Genomic DNA, 19,276 nt, shown 5'->3' on the forward strand with positions numbered 1-19,276 from the left:
TGATGCCGGAGTTACTTATCATTTTGCTTTGCTTTAGCTTTGTTCATTTCCTGAACCATAATAAAGCAGCTGAAGCAGTATTTCTGTTTCTTGTGTTGATCATTCCTAATTATTGGTTTCCTTGGTAATGCATTGTTCATCACCCACAGCCAAGCACCCAACCAACGTAACCCATCACAAGCATTGGTGTATGCTCCACCAGGGATCCTCAGGGTAACACTGGAAAGTTAACTTGAGGTACTGAAGAATCACCTGAATACCCAAAATTTTCAAAAGGATGAGATGCAGTCACAGAGCAGATGACACTGTAACCACTTCATGTCATGAGCAGAGTACACGTGAGCAATCCTCTATGGCACAGGCACTGTGCACCCATCACCTCTGTGTCACCTGAGCACTGTGCACCCATCACCTCGGTGTCACCTGAGCACTGTGCACCCATCACCTCTGTGTCACCTGAGCACTGTGCACCCATCACCTCGGTGTCACCTGAGCACTGTGCACCCATCACCTCGGTGTCACTGGGCACTGTGCACCCATCACCTGTGTGTCACTGGGCACTGTGCACCCATCACCTCTGTGTCACCTGGGCACCGTACACCCATCACCTCTGTGTCACCTGAGCACTGTGCACCCATCACCTCTGTGTCACCTGAGCACTGTGCACCCATCACCTCGGTGTCACTGGGCACTGTGCACCCATCACCTCTGTGTCACCTGGGCACCGTACACCCATCACCTCTGTGTCACCTGAGCACTGTGCACCCATCACCTGTGTGTCACTGGGCACTGTGCACCCATCACCTCTGTGTCACTGGGCACTGTGCACCCATCACCTCTGTGTCACTGGGCACTGTGCACCCATCACCTCTGTGTCACTGGGCACTGTGCACCCATCACCTCTGTGTCACCTGAGCACTGTGCACCCATCACCTGTGTGTCACTGGGCACTGTGCACCCATCACCTCTGTGTCACTGGGCACTGTGCACCCATCACCTCTGTGTCACTGGGCACTGTGCACCCATCACCTCTGTGTCACTGGGCACTGTGCACCCATCACCTCTGTGTCACTGGGCACTGTGCACCCATCACCTCTGTGTCACCTGGGCACCGTACACCCATCACCTCTGTGTCACCTGAGCACTGTGCACCCATCACCTGTGTGTCACTGGGCACTGTGCACCCATCACCTCTGTGTCACTGGGCACTGTGCACCCATCACCTCTGTGTCACTGGGCACTGTGCACCCATCACCTCTGTGTCACTGGGCACCGTGCACCCATCACCTGTGTGTCACTGGGCACTGTGCACCCATCACCTCTGTGTCACTGGGCACCGTGCACCCATCACCTGTGTGTCACTGGGCACTGTGCACCCATCACCTCTGTGTCACTGGGCACCGTGCACCTATCACCTCCTCTCTTCTGTTCCTCCATAGCACCAAGAGAATCTGTGCCTGAGGTTCTCACTATCAAAATATATAAGGAAATGTTTGAGGAAATTGTCTTCAGTTTAACACACTGGCTCCAACAAGATAATTCTGCCATTTCAGCAAGAATTTTCCATTTAATCAGGAAATAAGTAAAGTTATTTATATAATTATCCTGTATCCTTGTGCTTTTCTAGAGGATATTGACTCACAGCTAACATCAAAACAGTTGGTGCCCCTGGCTAGAATACTTCACTATCACCTGCTTGTTCGAGCACTAAATAAATCTCAGTTTTCAAGTGCTTACAAGCAGGAGTCCAGCACGTGTTTCAGACATTCTGCTCATGTACAGATGTTAATACATCTTCCACACACCAAATGTTATCAAATGTGGCTTTGTTGTCTCTGCAGCAGTTACCTAAAGCTCATTTGAAATGTATAGTGAAATAACTACAGTAATAGACAGAAGAGATCTTTCCTCAGAGGGGGTGATTTCCCATGGTAAATCTATTAACTGTTTGGGATCAAAATGCAGCATTTCCACATGCTTTTATCATTGCCTCTGTAATTTCTATTTCCAAGGTGCAAGGAGGCAATTTTATATTAAATACCAAGCTTTCTAGTTATCATCTACCTGTGATGATATTAGTCAGCACCTTTTCAAAAACCAGTTTTCAAAAATTTTTAAATTTTGAGTAAAAATTTGAGTAACAAAATGAAGCCAAAAATGTTTGAGAATGTTTATATTTTTGGAAGAAATCTCATTAAACATGGAAGTAAACATTATGCTTCAGTCAAGAAGCAATTATGGTTGGAGGATTAATTTATTGACTCCTAATTCACCTCATTCTCCTGTGACTGCCAAATAGGTAGGAGTGGAAATTTGTCAAAAACTTCTGTCTCTCGACAAAACCTTCCTCACAACCCACATGCTGGGAAAATAATACCTGTAACCCATGAAGAAACAGATCGACTGCTTCAGGCAATGACATACACAGGCAAACCTTTAATTTAATACTCTCTCGTGCTTCACTTTCATGTGGCTCATTTAGCAGGGCTCTTTAAAGAGAAGCAATGTAGCTGCTGTCAGTGACAGAAGTGCTGTGTTGGTGCCCTTGGGTTCTCACACAGTGAGTGATGATTGATCCCTGCTGCTGTCCTTTTGGCTGCCATGAACAGCAAGTGACACTGAAGGAAAAATGGAGAAAGCTACAGATCAAGTAAGGACAGGGATATGTGTCACATACCAGCCCCCTTCTGCCCACTGTTTTTCCACCATGCACTGAAAATTTGCTCTATCTTCCTCATGGCTGCAGAACTGCCCCCAGCTCTGGACTCAGAAGCTCTGAGCAACAGCTCAGTGAGAACTGCCAGTAACCCACCATAGCAGCGTGCCTCCAGGAAAGCTGGTAGTGGAGTTCCATTTTAACTTCTAACAGCAAAGCATTTATTTAGTTACTCAGCAGAGTCTCTTTTGTGTGCCAGGTCTCCCTTCCAGAAAGCCAGGGAATTCTAATAATCAGTTTGTTTCCCTAAAACGGGTACATCATCCATGGGCAGAACCTAACAGTGCTGTAACAAAATGCAAGATAATCTCACAGGCTGGGGGGAGTGGGAAGTGTTTTAAGAAGTGATATTACTTAAAGGCAACCACCAGGAGTTTACAAGAATTTCCATTCTTTTAATTAAAGATTTTATGGGTCTTGGAACACATTCCTGTACCCTATTATACATCAGAGCACTTAAAAATTCAGCGCCTTATAAAATTGCCATAAAGAGATAGAAAAACCAAAGGAGTCTTTAGAAGAAAAATCTATTTATATACGACTGTTATGATTTACAAAACAATTACAGTGACTTATTTTACTTACTATATCTTTATTTCCTCCTTTTCTGTTGTTTGTGACTACCTTTCAATACATCCTAATATAAACTACCTGCCTTCTAAATTCATTGCTCCATTTATATGCTCAGCATGTTTGGAACAAATATTAAAATCCTCAGAAAAGGAGCTAAACTCACTCTGCCAGAAGAAAAAGCATTTACATTACAGTGATAAAAATACATTCATTAGAATTCAATTTTAAAAGAATTATTACTTCAAAAAGCAAAGATGGAAAAAATATTAAGCAAATCAAAAGAATGGATACTGATAATGAAATAATGAAATATGATTAGGAAAGTATTTTGTAAACTATTCGTTTCTAGGGAAAATAGTATTTCCAGGTGTAAAATTCATGGTAAATTCATTTAAACATATGTCTATCTAATAAGTAATCCAACAAGTTTCTGGAACAGCTTTCAAGTAAGTGGTCTATGAACCATGTCTCAGAAACAAATTAGCTCATCCATCACACGTAACCATTTCTTTGGTAATGACTTAATGAATTTAGCTTAACTATGTTAGGACTGAGCATGATGCTGTAATTACTGTGGGAATAACTGCAGCCCTCAATCCATCTTTTAGATGTTTATGGCAGGGAACAAGAAGCTCAGCACAGCCTGAACCAGAGCCCAAAGCCAAAAGACTTGGATCTAGAGAACTAGTAGGGGAATATCCTTACAGACTTTGGTCAGTGCCCAGCACTCTGCTGGGAGTGCAGTCCTGTCTCCCACAAGAACACGCACGGATACACCATACAGGAAGAGCTAATGCCATACAGAAATCCTGAGAATAAAACTGGAAGAACATTTACTTCCCCCAGTCACACAGGGTAAAAGAACACAGTTTGAGTAATTTTACTAGATTGTAATCAACTCTAAACTGAACATTCTACTACACCAAGTTTACACCAGAGTTTTCAAGGCAAACCAGAGTTATATTACTAATACTGCAGTTGAGACAGACAATAAAGCTGGGGAGAGTGAGGCGAGAACGTCAGAGGTGAAATAAACATGTACTTTGGTACTTACACCAATACATACAGCATACTCTTACAATTCGGCCAAGGCTGTGGGTATTTACTTGACAGGATTATTTTTCAACTATGGTATGTCTCACTTTCAGATGTTTTACTGGTGATGTCAGCAGTTACTGCCAAATGTAAATTACTGTGTTTTTTTTTCTAATCTGGTAATTTTAAAGTGAATCCAAATAACTTTCTTTTATGTGTGCTAAATAAATAAATAAATGGTTCTCCTTAGTTACCGGTCCACAAATATTCTCAAACGTTCTCATGCTTCATAAACAGAAGGGTTAAGGGTGATGTTTTATGGAAAGTAACAGTCAAGGTGACTTGTCAATTTCTCAGGAGAATCAATGGAAACCCTATTAACCTTGGCTTGCAGATGGAAACACTCAGGTACAGAAACGAGGAATTAGTTTTGTCCCTACGTCAGTGGCAGGAATGATGTTTTCTTATATGCTGGTCCTGTGGAAGTCAGAGACAGAAATGTTTTATAGAGCCCCATCATGAGCTCCCTGCCCATGACTGAAGGTGTAGCATCAGCTAAACTCGATCCTGGTGACTGAGCAGACACAGCTCAACTTCTTTGAGACGGTGCTCAGATATAAAACCATTCATGTGCTACAAAGGCTGACTTTTCAAGCATATGTGAGAGTTGTTCTTTCTGATAATGTTCTGAGCCTCCAAACTGTATTTTATCTATGTGGCCCAGGAATTTATAAGTAACAGCTGTATTACAGCACAACATCACAGGACTATCATAAGGATAAAAAAATTTAAGATGACAAAATCAACAGATACAACAGCCAGTCCAGTATGGCTGGTAAGGTACAGCTGAATGCAATAAGTGAAGACCACCAACAGTCATGCAGCACAAGCATTGCCATGCTGCCCTTTCACAGAAATGGCCAAAATCACATCAGCTGCTGCAGATGTGACCTGCTGGGGGCTGTCGCCCTGCCCCTTCACAAGTGCACACACAATGTCCACACATGCAGCAGGTCTGACCATGGAATACTGGAAGACTCTACTGAGTAAGGTCAGAAATTTTACTCCAGTAAGTCTCAGGAAAGAGAGCTCCTCCTTGACAAGAGAACGGTCAGTCAAGAGACAGCATCAAAAGGACCATGACCTCAAGGTGTTAGGGGTCTTTCGTCGGGTTGTCTTTGTATTCTTCTTTCTTGCTTGAGCAAGATCAACAAGGGAGAGCTCCATTCATACTGTACCACATGGAGACAGGTAACAACACTGAGATGAACACTGAGTTTTTCCTTGCAATGTGTTGCATTTGGGCAGTGGGGATTGTGACACCTGGCCCTGTTCAGTGAATGATCTTTTCAAATGCTGACAAGTTCACATTGCCTCTCTGATTGCCATGGAGAAGCTACACACTGCAGAGAGGCCAAGCAGTGTGGAGGTGGAAATGAACAGGAGCTCGTGGCAGTAAGGCCCCTCTGCACTCCTGTTCGTTTATTCCTGCTCTTGCAAGTTGGGACACTGTGTACAACAACTTTGTCGTTGTTGATCCATAAGCCACAGATGAGAACCAGCAGTGTCTGCAGCACACCAAGAATCTCACTCAGAGCTGCTCAGGCTCCCTTTACTCATTTTAGCGGGTGGAGTGTGACTCTTTCACCCTCTTTATGCCTGAATTCCAAAGGGAAGCATTTCACATCTGTGAAATTTATTTATAATAAAAATATATTAAAACAACTCTTGAGGACACTGTTAAGTATCTTCCACACTCCATGTTGAACTACTTTATGAAGAAAGCTGAATAGCATCTAGAATTCAATACTCTTAAGCTAAACAGTGTCTTTACATCTTTAAACAAAACTTTCGCTTCTATAAACAGCTCAATACATGTGGCAAAGCATGCTGTTACCTGAACAACTACTAAAGAACTGAAAAGAATTAGGTATCTTAAAACCTGTTCCTGTTCACTTAAAAATGCTGAAAGTTCTGTGTTAAGTCATATATCATGTATTTTGATGATTAGTCAGAATATGATTACTTATCAGTTAAAGTACAAATCAAATAAACACAGAAGTTATATGTGAGGCTTCCTTCCCATTGTCCATATATTTTGTCAGCTAAACTGAATTTTTTTAAACACTAGTAGAAAACAATTCAAACCAAACTCAGAATGGTACAATTTGGTTTAACTTTATTGCTGGGAAGGCCAAGCTGGTAACTTCAGAACATTTGCACATCTTCACTGACACCTGTACTGTGAGATACAGGGCTGAAAGTACTGATTTATTTGTATTTTTTTTTGATCAATTTGTATGGGATTAAATAAGCTACTAAAATGGGAAAATTCAGTTGAATCACCTAAATTCCCAAGGCATGGGAAATTCTCAAGTGCAAATATCTGACAAGTACACTGAGAACACAAAATTTAAAAGGCTACCTGCTTGTGAGTGAAGAGTAATCACAGACTTAAGAATACCTGAAGATACAGGGATGGGCTGTTCCTCAGGAAAACTCTCTACTGCTCAAAGATTTCTCAAGGCCAGTGTATCTCATCAAACCAATGATTTTCATGCTAGAGCTGATTCCAAACCATCAGATTAAAGAAGTGAGAAGGAGGAAACCTTGATTTAGCATGTTTTGCTAGGAGCTCAGCGTGTTCATTTTCTGAGCAGCGCACACACACAAGCACAAATGTGGTGCAAGCTGCAAATCTATGCAACCTTATTTCCTTCCTAGATGGAAAAGTGACGCAATGCAGTTTCACTGACTTCATGCCAAGTCATGCCTTAAATCAACAACAAATGAAAAGCAGAACATAATCATACACACATTAGAACAAGTGTTAGGGGTTCCTTAAGAATTATATGGGGAAAAAACCATCATACTTCAATTTTTGTTATTTGCTGTTTCTTGAATATGTAAAGTTCTGCAGCATTAAAATACAGACAAAACAAGCTGGCAAGAAAAGCAACTTCCCGTTGACTTCATAATCTATCAAAAACTGACACTTTTATGAGCAGAACTTTTAAAAATACATACCTATAAATCAGTTAAAATATTCAGAGAAGTATACAAAGCAGTTCAAAGGAGCACAAAACGACAATTCAGGCTCCTTTAAAAAATAGCTTCTCACTTATTTTCTCTGTCTTCAATTCACTGTCAACCACAGGAAAAATTTTTACTGAGTAATTTCCTAGAGAAATAATATTTATGTAGCCAAGGTTCTGCAGCTGGAGCAGGGAAATGCACAAGATTATCGGGTGGTCTCTTACAATACAGGACAAAGAAATATTATATTAATATCAGTAGACGCAGTATATTTTTTTCATTATGTAATTTCCAAAATTAGGTATATGAACATAATAAAGAGAAAAATTCTCACTACCTATGCTAAGATCTACAACCTAAAATTCACTGATAAAGCAACAGGCCAATTTTTTATATTCTGTCTGCTGTATTAGCTGAAAAACTAAGAAAAAATGTGCAGTTTAAAGTACTTGGCATATGGACCACAGTGCTAAAACATTCCACATTGCACTTTTACAGCAGAAATTAATTTCCAGGTAAGAACACAGCATTGCTTTTATTTTACTTGCTAACGAGGATAATTGGCAGGCAACACTGCTGCTGCTCTAGATTTGTTCTTTATATGGATCTCTGAAGACCACATGTGCCTGCAGTGGTGACAGAAATATTTTCCATATGAGCCACCACAGATTTTAAGGTCCCTCAGTCTGAACAAGGTGAGTCCATCTATCATTTTCTGTGCTCTGTAACAATCAAGCAGGAAGTTAAAAACTTCTGTGACAACTAGAGGGCAATGATCAGCTTCCAGTTGCTCTGGTCATCAAACCATTAAGTTGGTTAATACTCTGCTGAAAACTTTCCCTGCTTTAACTAGATCAAAGGCAGCACAAGATTTCGTTCAGAGACGTTTTCTTGAATCAAAGCTGTTACAGATTTTCCTATTAAAAGACCCTGAAAGCAAAATAAAGTTTATTTCTAGACATGTGAGCTACAGAGAGTGTCAACCACACACTGTTGGACAAGGTGATTTTTCCAGTTCACTTCCACCTTTACCAGGGAGAGTAATTGATCTGGACTTCATCAGGCTACTATTAAGTTATGACAGCACTAATAAAAGACAAAGCTTTAAAGCAAAATCACTGTTTTCAGACGATTTACTTAAGCAAGGCGTATTTATGGAACAAAAGTACACCCAATGATTCGTTTAAAATGCACAGCTACACATCCTATTTCAGGTAAAGCAAGGGAGAATGAGTATCAAATGTATTTTCTGCAAGTAATTTCATTAGATGGAATATTTTATATCTAACAGTACTACGCCTGCTGAATTATGTCCTAAATGGCAAAAGAGTAGCAGAAAATTTCTGCTTTGGTATGAAATAAGTACTTGACGACAAACTGCTCTGATGGGGCAAAAATCTGGAAAATGGCTCTTCATAAATCAAGCAGCAACTTTTTAAAGCATATAAAGAGCTGTTCTATTCCACTGTTCAAGATTTAGGAATTAGGAATATTAGGAATGCATAAAGTCTCTTTTTAATTATATGATACACAGTTTTTAAAAAATCAAGTTCTTTCTGCCCTGCCCCAGACTAAACATTACATGTATTTGCACAAAAAGAATGTTATTGAAGCAATGAAGCCTGGAGTTTTTACATGCTCACACCCCCAAAATGCGTCCTGTGCAAAAACTTTTTCACTAGCGCACATTTTTTACAGAAAATATGAACAAAACACTACCATCTACTGCTGCAGAGTATCATATTTCTCTTTATGTTAGTAAAGAAAAATTCACAAATTAGTCATCTCTCACAGAAAGCGTATTTTATATCAAATCCAGAGAAGTTAAGTTTCAAACTATTTTCCTTTACTACCTTTTGGCTTTTGCAAAGACAAAAAAACCCCAACCCAAACAGACCCAAAGCAAAAAAGCAAACAAAAATCCCCTTAACAAAACAAACCCCCAAAACTAAACCAAAGCAAAAGCTTTTTACACAACACAAACAACACAATTCTAAAATGTCTAATAGCATAAAAGTCATTCACAGTCCATCTTAACAGATATGAAGCAAACACAACTGTGACAAGACGATTTTTGACAAGACATTGCGTTTTGCTTACCTCACCCCCAGGTCTTGCTAACACTGCTGTTTGAAAGCAGAGCAACGTTAGTATCAGGTAGCTGACAAACATTATTACCCAAAGTTAGAGCTACCCTGGAGGAGCAAACCCTCTGCCAAGTGCTAACAGCTAGCAGATGCACTTGTGTCTCAGGATCAGAGCCCTGAGCTCTTGTAGGTACGGGTCTGTCTCCCTCTCCCCCTTTCTCTCGCACTCACGGTCCGACCAGGAGCTTTGCTCTCAGCCACTGCTCTGAAGACAACTGGTAAGTTGATCTCTTCATGTAATGACTTCTCCCTGCTGGGGGAGGGGGCTCGGCCAGCACTGAGCTGGGGGGCTGCAGGCAGTATGAAGCGGAGAAGGGGAGGGACAGAAATGGTCACTGCCAAGTTATGCATCTGCTGTGATTCATGGAACAAGCTAAACGGTAACCTTTAATGCACGAGGAGCTTTGGCAAAGCGTTATTGACTTAGGCAGGCATGATTGGAGAAACAGGCTAAAGCTGCTGCAAGAGATGCCTGTTGATGGTTAGACGGCATGTGCTACTTAAAGGTACAGCACCTCCTTTTATTAACAAGTTTATAAAACATAAATCAGAAGTTAAAATCTAACCAGGAAGCAACCTATGGTTTAAGAGTCAGCCCTACACCAGCCCAGCCCCGCAAGCTGAACGGCCTGATCCTGCCTGATCGGCCAGAACCTGCTGCCTCATCCCTGGCCCCAGCGCAACAGCCCAGGGGAACCCGAGTGCCCTTTCACTCTCTAGAATGTCACAACTGCTTCCTGAAATGGATCTCCTTCCTTTAGGATAATCCTGCAGTAGGATATGGATGTAGTCTCTTTCTTTTGTGTATTATAGCTGAAGAAATTTTGACTTTAACAATCCACCCATCAAATAACCTGCTTTGACTAAGCAAGCCTTTCTTAAAGTTCCAAATTCTGAAGTCAAAAAAACATGCTATATTCTCATCTTTCATGTAAATACATAGTTCTTATCCATATGGTTCCAGGGGAAATCTCAAAAATATGACCCAAGAATAACCTGGTCTCGTATGTCAGACAGTAAACCACATGAACTCACAATACAGGTATACTTGAAAATATTTCAACATTTTAGGAGGCAGGAAGTAAAAATGTTGGTGAAACTGAGAAGAACACCATTACTAAGTATTATATTTCTTTTTGTAATTTGGTGAACTTTGTATACACAGCTGAGTGTGTCAGCCTCCTCAGGCTATTTTTAAACTAGCTTTACCAACCATTCTTTTCCTCTCCTATGAAAGGTGAAAGATAAAATAATCTTCCTCAGAAAGCAATTAAATACAGTCAAACTCCCAAAGCAGTATAGAAAATTGGCATTCACACTGCTGTAAAAGTCCAGATTCTGTCCTATTTATATCTGGATATCTGGTTCTCCAGCAAAGCAAAATCTGACCTCAATTAATTTGACATCATTGTCACTGTATATCTTCCCTCTCAGTTCTTTCCTCTTACAGACTCCCACTATTGCCCATAAAGATCCCACCTTCTCCTGCCTAAGCTGTCTCACACTGCTGTGTTTGTTGAGCACTTACAGAAAAGCCTGCCCATTTTCACCTCTCAAATCAGCAGACCGTCTTTCACGGGCCAACCTTCTCCTCCCTTTTGATACAGCCTTGCAGTGCTGCAGCCCTGGCAGCACCACTGCAGCACCAGCAAGCACTGTGATGTGCCAGGGCATGCCAGGGAGGACTGCCGGGCTCAGTGGCACAAGGAGCTGTACAAGCTTAAGAACATCTAAGAAGCCAGAATGAGAGTTTCAGTATGGACCTCGAGAGTGGTTCTTCCAAATGATCTGAATCACCACAGGCAGTCGGCTGGGGACTCAAGAATGGTGACTGACAGCCAGATCTGCAGCTTCTGAAAACTTGACACGGCAACCTTCATGGTACTTCCTGTCAAAAATCATCCAGAACTCTCCATTACTATGTTGTTCTCACAAATACAACACCTCCCTTCAAGACCTACAGTAAAGAAGTATTTTCTCCCCTTTTAAGGCAGGCTGAAGGTTTGCAGATTATACTGTGGTGCTGACAGCTAAATGCAGAGCTGCCATTACAGGTACTTTGTACACTGGTTGCCTATGGCAAAGTCTTCAGACTAAAAATGTAAAGCCAAATAAACTTAAGGAAATTTTCCATCAAAACCCTGTCAGGAAGTCAATCTGTCCTTCCATATTTTTTTGAAATATCTAGATGTACCACAAAAGGAAAAACGATAGTGAGCAAACTGCCAACTAAACCGGAGTTCAAAACACTTCCAACTGAAGAGCTGTAACTATGATACTTTGAAAATAGATTCAGTGCTTGAAAAAGTTTCAAAAGAACACACCATTTCAGATTGCAGTGTGTAACAAAAGCCCCAATGATGAAAGCTCCTTCATGCAGATTGACTACTGCTTCCATAAAATTAACTCTGTCTTGTTTTGCTGTTCTTCACAAAGTGAACTAGTTGTTCTGAATAAATATATAGCACAGGTACAATATTGCCAATCTTCTCTTCTTTAATGGCAGGCAGAAAAGCAAATTTAAGAAAATGAAGAGTACCTGTAATTTTAGTCTCCTCTCTGCTGATCATTCCACGGAACAGTTTATTTTCTGCTAATAATGACCAATCTTACTGAAGTCTAGCTGAATATTATTGGGTGAGTTTCTGAGCACAGAAAACTGAACTACACTCCCATTTAGTAAGTCATATAACTAATTCTTTCCATATGCATTTCATTTTTCCTCTGTGAAAAATACCAGCAGAATTTCCTGAATTTCAGAAGCTGGTGCTCTGTCCTCCATGTTAAGACCAGAGATCTGTTCATACCTGCTCCTGTGCCTTCCAGCTTTATCCCACTGAACTGGGTGGAATTGTGCTGGTTCACTTGCACAAGCACAGCCTTTCTTTGCAGCACAGAGCAACTTGAAACTTTACACTATGCCAAACTGGCACTGCTGCAACCAAGATCAGAACTTCTCTGCAAACCTCAACAATCACTACACTGGAGAGAGATTACAAAACTACTGGGGCAATAGAAAAAATCTGTTTATGACCGATGGGCTATTTCAGATATGAAGTTGTGCGGTAGCAGATAGAGAAACCAAAATACCTTGCAACAGCAAAATGGAAGAAATAAGCTGTCTGTAATTTCAACATAAAAACATCTTTGCTTTTACTTAGAAACATAGCAAAAGTAACAGCATAATAATGCTATTTTAGGTATATAATAGAGACAGAAAATTCAAAATTATAGTTTAGAAAAACAAAAACTAGAAAAAGCCATCATGTTTTGGGAAAAAGTTCCATCTCTTATTCTCAGAAATAAAAATACATATATCAAAAAAGAACCTTTGGATAGTACAGTTCTTATTAAGAAAGTACTGACATTTATCTGTGAAAAAATTAGCTGTCAGTCTCAAAGAGTTTGTAAACATCAACTAGTTTAGGAAGTCTGCTTACTACCTTCCTCCTGAGGCAACTGCACACCTGAATTCCAAACAAGGGCAAGTAAGTTAAACGTATCAAAAGTATCACAGCTACTTCTTTCTGCTAAAGGTATATCAGCTTAGAAAGTTGACCAAATTCCTAATATAAAAGTAGTAATAGACAAAACATGAGTCAAAACAACTTTTTAAAGACTTCCTTTCTACTTCCTACAGCCTCAATGTTTGTAGAGCTTAACTCTCAAACTCTTAAAGCAAGGTAACATGGAGGATGACTACGTATTTCTGGCTGAGTTACTTTAGAACAAGACAATGACAATTCCTGTGCATTTTGCATACAGTGAAGATAATTACTCTAAGTCATGTTTTGTCTCTACAGGTGCAAATCAATGCCACTGAATCTGCTTAGCTGAAACACCTAAACCAAAGAACTATTTAAAAGTAAGATGAAGGCCAAAATAAATTTGCTGCTATAACATAACCAACAAGTCCTTTAACTGCTTCTTAGAACAAGTATTTCAAAGAGCATTCATTTGCTTTGGACAGACACTGTCTTCCAGGAATCACTAACAGGAAAAGCAGTAGACACTGCATAGTCTAATACTATTTAAGAAAAGGTGTTATGTTTTTGTTTCAGTGTTCCATGTAAAAATTTAACAGAGGAGGAAAAAGGCTGAATGTACAAGAAATTCAGTACAAATTAAAAGATCAAGTGGAAAATCTAGAGTGCTTTGGTTTTATTTTAATTGGTCATTTTTTCCAATTGGTGATCTACAGGTTACTTAAAAAAAAGAAGGAAGGGAGAAAATTTTTATGTTGATGAAGTCATGTGTAAAGATGGCTGCCATATTTATAGCTGTCAGATAGGCATTTCCAATCATTACCTCATTTCATTTTTTCCAGGAAGCATTCCTTTCTGAATTAATTATTCAGATGTATTAAGGTTAAAATAAATTACCATGTCCTTTAGCCTGAACTACTGAAAGACACTGGTCATAACATTTTACTCCAAATTTCTTCTATGAGGTTATTTTCTTTTATTTTAAAAATAACATTTGTGTTAAATTAAACACTTGAAATAAAGCAGTCTCTTGCCACATTATATGTGCCTGAGCAGACAGGTAATTTAGACTGCAGAAAGAATACATTTTCCTTGAAAAAAAGCCAGTGTCCTTGAGAAGGATGGATGCAGAGTGTCTTTCCCTACCCTACCTTCTTGGATTCAGGAAATACTGCAGCTGAACCACTGAGGGATTTCTTTACCCCCGTGAAGGCCCATACACTCACTCCCCTGGTTTCTGCATTTCACTGGCAGACAGGGTGATGAAAGAGGGCAAGAGATTCTCTCCTATCCTCTGCCTTCTACAGCTAAAGCAGTTCTTGCTATTGCAGTCCTTTTGGAAGAGCCATGATCACACTGAGTCTGGATTTCAGCAGATGAAATCACCATGGGTACAAGAAGGACCAAGGAGTATTTGGACTTTTATAGAAGCCGTCGAAGAAAACCAAACCCACACAGCCTGGGGAGGAAGGCAAAGGGTGAGCTGTGACTGCAGCATGAGGGTTAAGTTCATGCAGCCCTGGGAAGGGAAGCCCAGACATGGAGCACCTTGGAGGAAACAAGTCCCAGAGCCTCACACATATTCCACTGCACCTCAGCATTCTTTCTTGGTTGAAGTTTTAACTTCATTTAGGATATGAAATAATAACACTTTCCCAAGTAACACAAAGCTTTTATTCGTACCCTTTGGCTCATTTTTTTTTTTGTTAAGAAAGCAGCTGACTTCACACAATTTCTTGTACAAAGAAGCATTTAAGGGGATAGCTATGTCCCTAAAACTGACATGTTGTTTGGCTACCAGAATACCTCATACATAATGAAGATAGAGATTTCTCGATCTATATGTCTAATACTTTTTTGATCCCACTGTACAGTTATGGAAAAGACAAAGGGTTGCTGTGCAAAAATGCTCTTTAAAGAATTTGTAATCAATTATTCCATACATTGCTTTGTGTCCTGACTAATACTTTTATTGGTTAACTACTTTCCAACTTTCAACTTCTATTTCTGCTTATTCACCTTCCTAAACTGCAAAATCCTCATTTGTCCATTTGTTTGTCATCTAAAGTCACTCCAAGTTTGATTTCTCTGTTTCTCATATTTTTCTTTCTCTTTTCTGACTTCATAGAGATCAGTTTAGAAAGTACACACCATTAAAAAGGTATGATGACATCCTGTGAAAACAGCATTACAAAGCAAGTTTCGAACAGTGGTCTGTGCTTAGGTGAGCCCAGCACAGGTTACAGCAGTGGAAGTTGTCAGTTCCTTCCATAATATCAAGTTACCTTTATGACCATGCCATTTTCTCCTCTTACTGTCATGGTACTGGCACTGCACGATGCTTTTAACCTACACTCAAACCCTGAAAAGGAAATCTGCACGTTTGCTTCCTCTTCCCCTTCTCTTGGCTTCCTAAAGCTAAAACTTTTGATTACAGAGCCAGACTTTACTAAGAAGGTCCTACTTCAAAGAGCTGAATATTAACCTCAAATTGATTTATCATCTTGAATCTTTTCTTTGCTACTAAATCTATAATCCCTCTCCCCCTTCTGGCATTACAGTGTGCTAGAGGGAGGAAAGGACCTTTGGTTATCACCTGCCCAGGGCTGGGCTAGAATGTGTATTTTTCATGGCCATATTCCAATTTTCTCTATGTTGATGATAGAATTCTGGTTTATATCCCAAGTTCTCAGAGCACCTCTTTGCCTCCCCAGACAGTAGTTGCATAGTGCAAGGAGAATAAGATGACATTTATGAGGCATTCCTTCCTTTGACCAACACTACATTTTGACTACAGAGCAAGTGGACACCATTATTTGAACTTCTAATTTTTGACTACCATTCATCTTGTGACAAAGCTATTTATTTCTGCATTTGTTAATCAGGTCTTGGTCTCCTTAATAAGGCATTAAGATTTTTAGAACATATTCTGGTTCTCCTCACACTTAAATTTTAATATTATTTTCTTAAGTATTTTCATAACATGAAAATCACAGAGGTACGCAGAGGTACTGAATCAAAGATTAAGATCACATATTAGAAAAAATCTTGGAAGACTTGTCCAAGATTATGTTCAATACAGTCATGATCCAATTGTATTTTCTATAGTTTATAGGAATACCAAGCTTCCACCCTCTTCTGAAAGGGAAAAAAAAGAGGACAATAGCTGTTTTGTAGCCAAAGGAAATGTATATGTTGACTGAGAACTTGGGATTTAATTGCAATGCTGGTCAAAATGCACTGGATTAAACACTCATCCAGAATCCAAATACAGGAAGAAAGAGGAGGAAGGTTTCCAAAGTAATTTCATTACACATCCCAGGCTACCTGAAGGGAGCAGAGAGAACTAATCTCACAGTACTGTAGCCTACGCTTTGGGCAGCAAGCACATCTCAGCTTTTCCCATCTAGTTACAAAACTCCTGAGTCCAAGATGCAGTCATTCTTTCCCAAAAGCCTCTCCATATTCTGTTTGATTCCATCTTCCCAACTCACCTTTTCTCCACCAACAGGACTGTCCGATCTCAGCATACTGCCTCCCTCTAGTGCACTGCAAATTAAAAGATTTAACACCAGCCTAGGTAAAAATTTACCCTGTTAGTAGACTAAAGGCTCATTTTTCATCACTGGGGGTCCATGCCAGGTCAAAAACACACAGCACCACCAGATCAGTTACACTGCTGGTGCAAATTAGGTACAAATTAGAAGCATAGCTGCAGTGCTAAAACAAGGCTTCTCTTTCTCTACAGATGTAAAATGTATAAAAATGAACAAACTCTTTCTAAATAAATAGAAACTGTGCATCTTTATTGCCTTGATAAAAATGAAATTCTGGGAAATCTGGTTGTTTATACAGTAGATTTTTTGGATGGTTTATCTTGTAAGTATGCTGGCTTTCAAAGTAATCCCATTAAACACATGTTGCCCATTAGAACCAAGTGAACCTTTAGTATATGTGGAGTCTTCCAGGTGTCTGGACAGAGGTCCCACATGCTGAAAAGCTTGGGAAGCACACAGGTAGCACAGACTTCATTCCATTTTTCTAGGTGTCTTTCAAGTACGCATCCCATTTCTGAAGAGAAAATGACCAACTCTGCGTGGCTGATTTCTGCTACACAGGAAATTGGAACCATATACCTACAGACTATGTTAATCTTGAGCTACATGGCATGTGGATGAATTCTGAAAATTCATATGCAGCTCAAACTAGGTTAGGAGCACCTTAAAATAATTACGCTTTCTTGTGTCTCAAATATTCTGTTTACTAGTGGATTAGCAACTCACAAAACTGATAAATACTTGAATAAACAGCTGATGAGTCTCTGAGTACCCAGAGCACATCCTGTATAATTTAACTTGAAATTTCCCTTCCTGAATCCTACAACTGAAACAAGTTCAGTACTGTCCAGTTTTCTCATGAGACAAACAACTTGTCTAAATTCAGGCACACTCCTCTACTATATAAGGAGGAGAGTCAAGCTCAAAATGCATGAAATTGTTTGATACTCTGAAAACTTTTCTTAAGAAGTCAGTTAGCATGCCATTCTATTTGTAAGCAGTTATATGTAATTCTTAACCCTTGATAGATTAAAACCAGTGTATGTGTGTGTGTGTATATATATATATATATATATATATATAACTTCAGTTTTAATTTTACAGTAAAATCTCAACACAATGGCACAAAATCTAGAAATACCGTGCTGGAAACGAGGTGTAAATAAATATAGAAATAAATCTAGTAGGAACACTAAGAAAAAAAATTACTTCTTAAAAGGTCACCTAAAACAAAGGAAGTGAGGAAAAATTCTCTGTGTGTATTCTGAAAGACACAAATGGTGCTGATTACTTTATCCCCATACTCAGACTGTCTATGTGGGTTAAAGCTAGCAATAATACCAGTTCTAATCTTAAAGGCCCGTGGAGAGACATAAAACCAGACTGCTTGAGAAATCTGGTTGTAAAAGCACATCTGTGCAGCCAACACCATCACATGGCTGGAAAACAATCAGAATTCCAACAAGAATCAAGTGAATAAAACCCACAGAAAATTCCTTCATTGTGGAAGGAAGATTTCCTTTGGAAGATTTCCTGCACAGTTCCAAATCTCTTCAATACAATAATTTCATATTTGTGTGGAGCATGTCTCAAATAATTTTCCATCAATGTTTTAGGGAAGATTTCCTCACAATGAGCTATTTCTCAATGAATGTATCACTTGTTTTTCAGGCACAGCTCCATGTGCCACCTCCTGTGCAATGCCATAGTACTCCCCAGGTAGTTATTTGCCTGAGGTACCAGTGTTAGAGCCCTGCCAGCCCATTGGTAGCATACCTGGTTTAGATTTGATTTGCCTTTTTCACGTGTATTCTGCAAACCACTTACCCACTGCTGGTTTAGATACACTCTCAAGGGATCTGTGCAAGCATCCAAAACAATGACAAAATTAAGAATTTTAAAAAAAAATTAAAGTATATTTGTCTCATCTTTACTTTTTTGTCCACTTGTAGTTTTTTGGGGTTTGCCATGATGTTGGACAGCTGCATGGAGAATGAAGGCACACACAGATACAAAAATTCCCCAAATGACAAGTAGGCAAACAAATCCAGTCACCATTTCCACACTGGCAGTATTGTCTATTTAAGTTTGCATATTTGTCATTGCTTGATTTAGAAGCAAGTTTAAAATTAAGTCTGGTCATTTTATCCCTTTCCAAGAAAACACCAAATAAAGTGTGATGATAAGGTTTTCAGCATCTGTTCTTAACCACAAATTTCCAAACAACATTTTGAACTGCTGGGTCTATATTTTTTTTCTCTCAAGCTTGCAAAGTAAGTGCTGTTTTACAGTGCCTTAGTTAATTTATATTTAATCAGAAAAGGTGGGATTGACTGGAAACTGTTTGCTTCTCTTTCAATCTCAGTAAATAGTTCTTTCATTTTTCTAATATAACACAGATTTTTCTCTCTTTTTACTGAAAAGAATAGATATTCTTCTCTCTTATGAAACATTTCATAGATAAAAATTAGCAGTGCATAATTCTGCACAATATGCTAGACCAGAAGTCTAATACATACAAAATATGTAATGTTACAAATTCCTAAACACATTATGTGCAAGTGGATCAAAACAATACTTTAGTATACAGGCTAAAATGTGGTAAATGACATTAAACAAATTCAATCTGCCATGGAACCCTAATGACTACTCATCCAAAGCCAAAATAGACAAAGAATTACCAATTACATATAGCACTACTCTTTGAATGAAAATATTTATAATGAA

The 19,276-nt window shown here is 39.3% G+C and overlaps 1 protein-coding gene across 2 annotated transcripts in view; it reads right to left on the bottom strand.

Moving 5' to 3' along the window:
• The window catches only part of THSD4 (thrombospondin type 1 domain containing 4), a 214,888-nt gene that overhangs the window by 75,795 nt on the left and 119,817 nt on the right, over nucleotides 1-19,276 (bottom strand). The window contains exon 1 of one of the 2 annotated variants that reach the window (XM_066328522.1): nucleotides 9,461-9,711. The exons of the other annotated variant lie outside the window; for it this stretch is intronic. Coding sequence (XP_066184619.1) covers nucleotides 9,461-9,532 — 72 coding nt within the window. The 5' untranslated portion in view covers nucleotides 9,533-9,711. Of the gene's footprint in view, nucleotides 1-9,460; nucleotides 9,712-19,276 lie in introns of those variants that run through there. 2 annotated transcript variants of the gene reach the window in all.

The sequence above is a fragment of the Sylvia atricapilla genome, chromosome 13, assembly GCF_009819655.1.
Source record: "Sylvia atricapilla isolate bSylAtr1 chromosome 13, bSylAtr1.pri, whole genome shotgun sequence".
In the NCBI taxonomy this organism is placed as follows: domain Eukaryota; kingdom Metazoa; phylum Chordata; class Aves; order Passeriformes; family Sylviidae; genus Sylvia; species Sylvia atricapilla.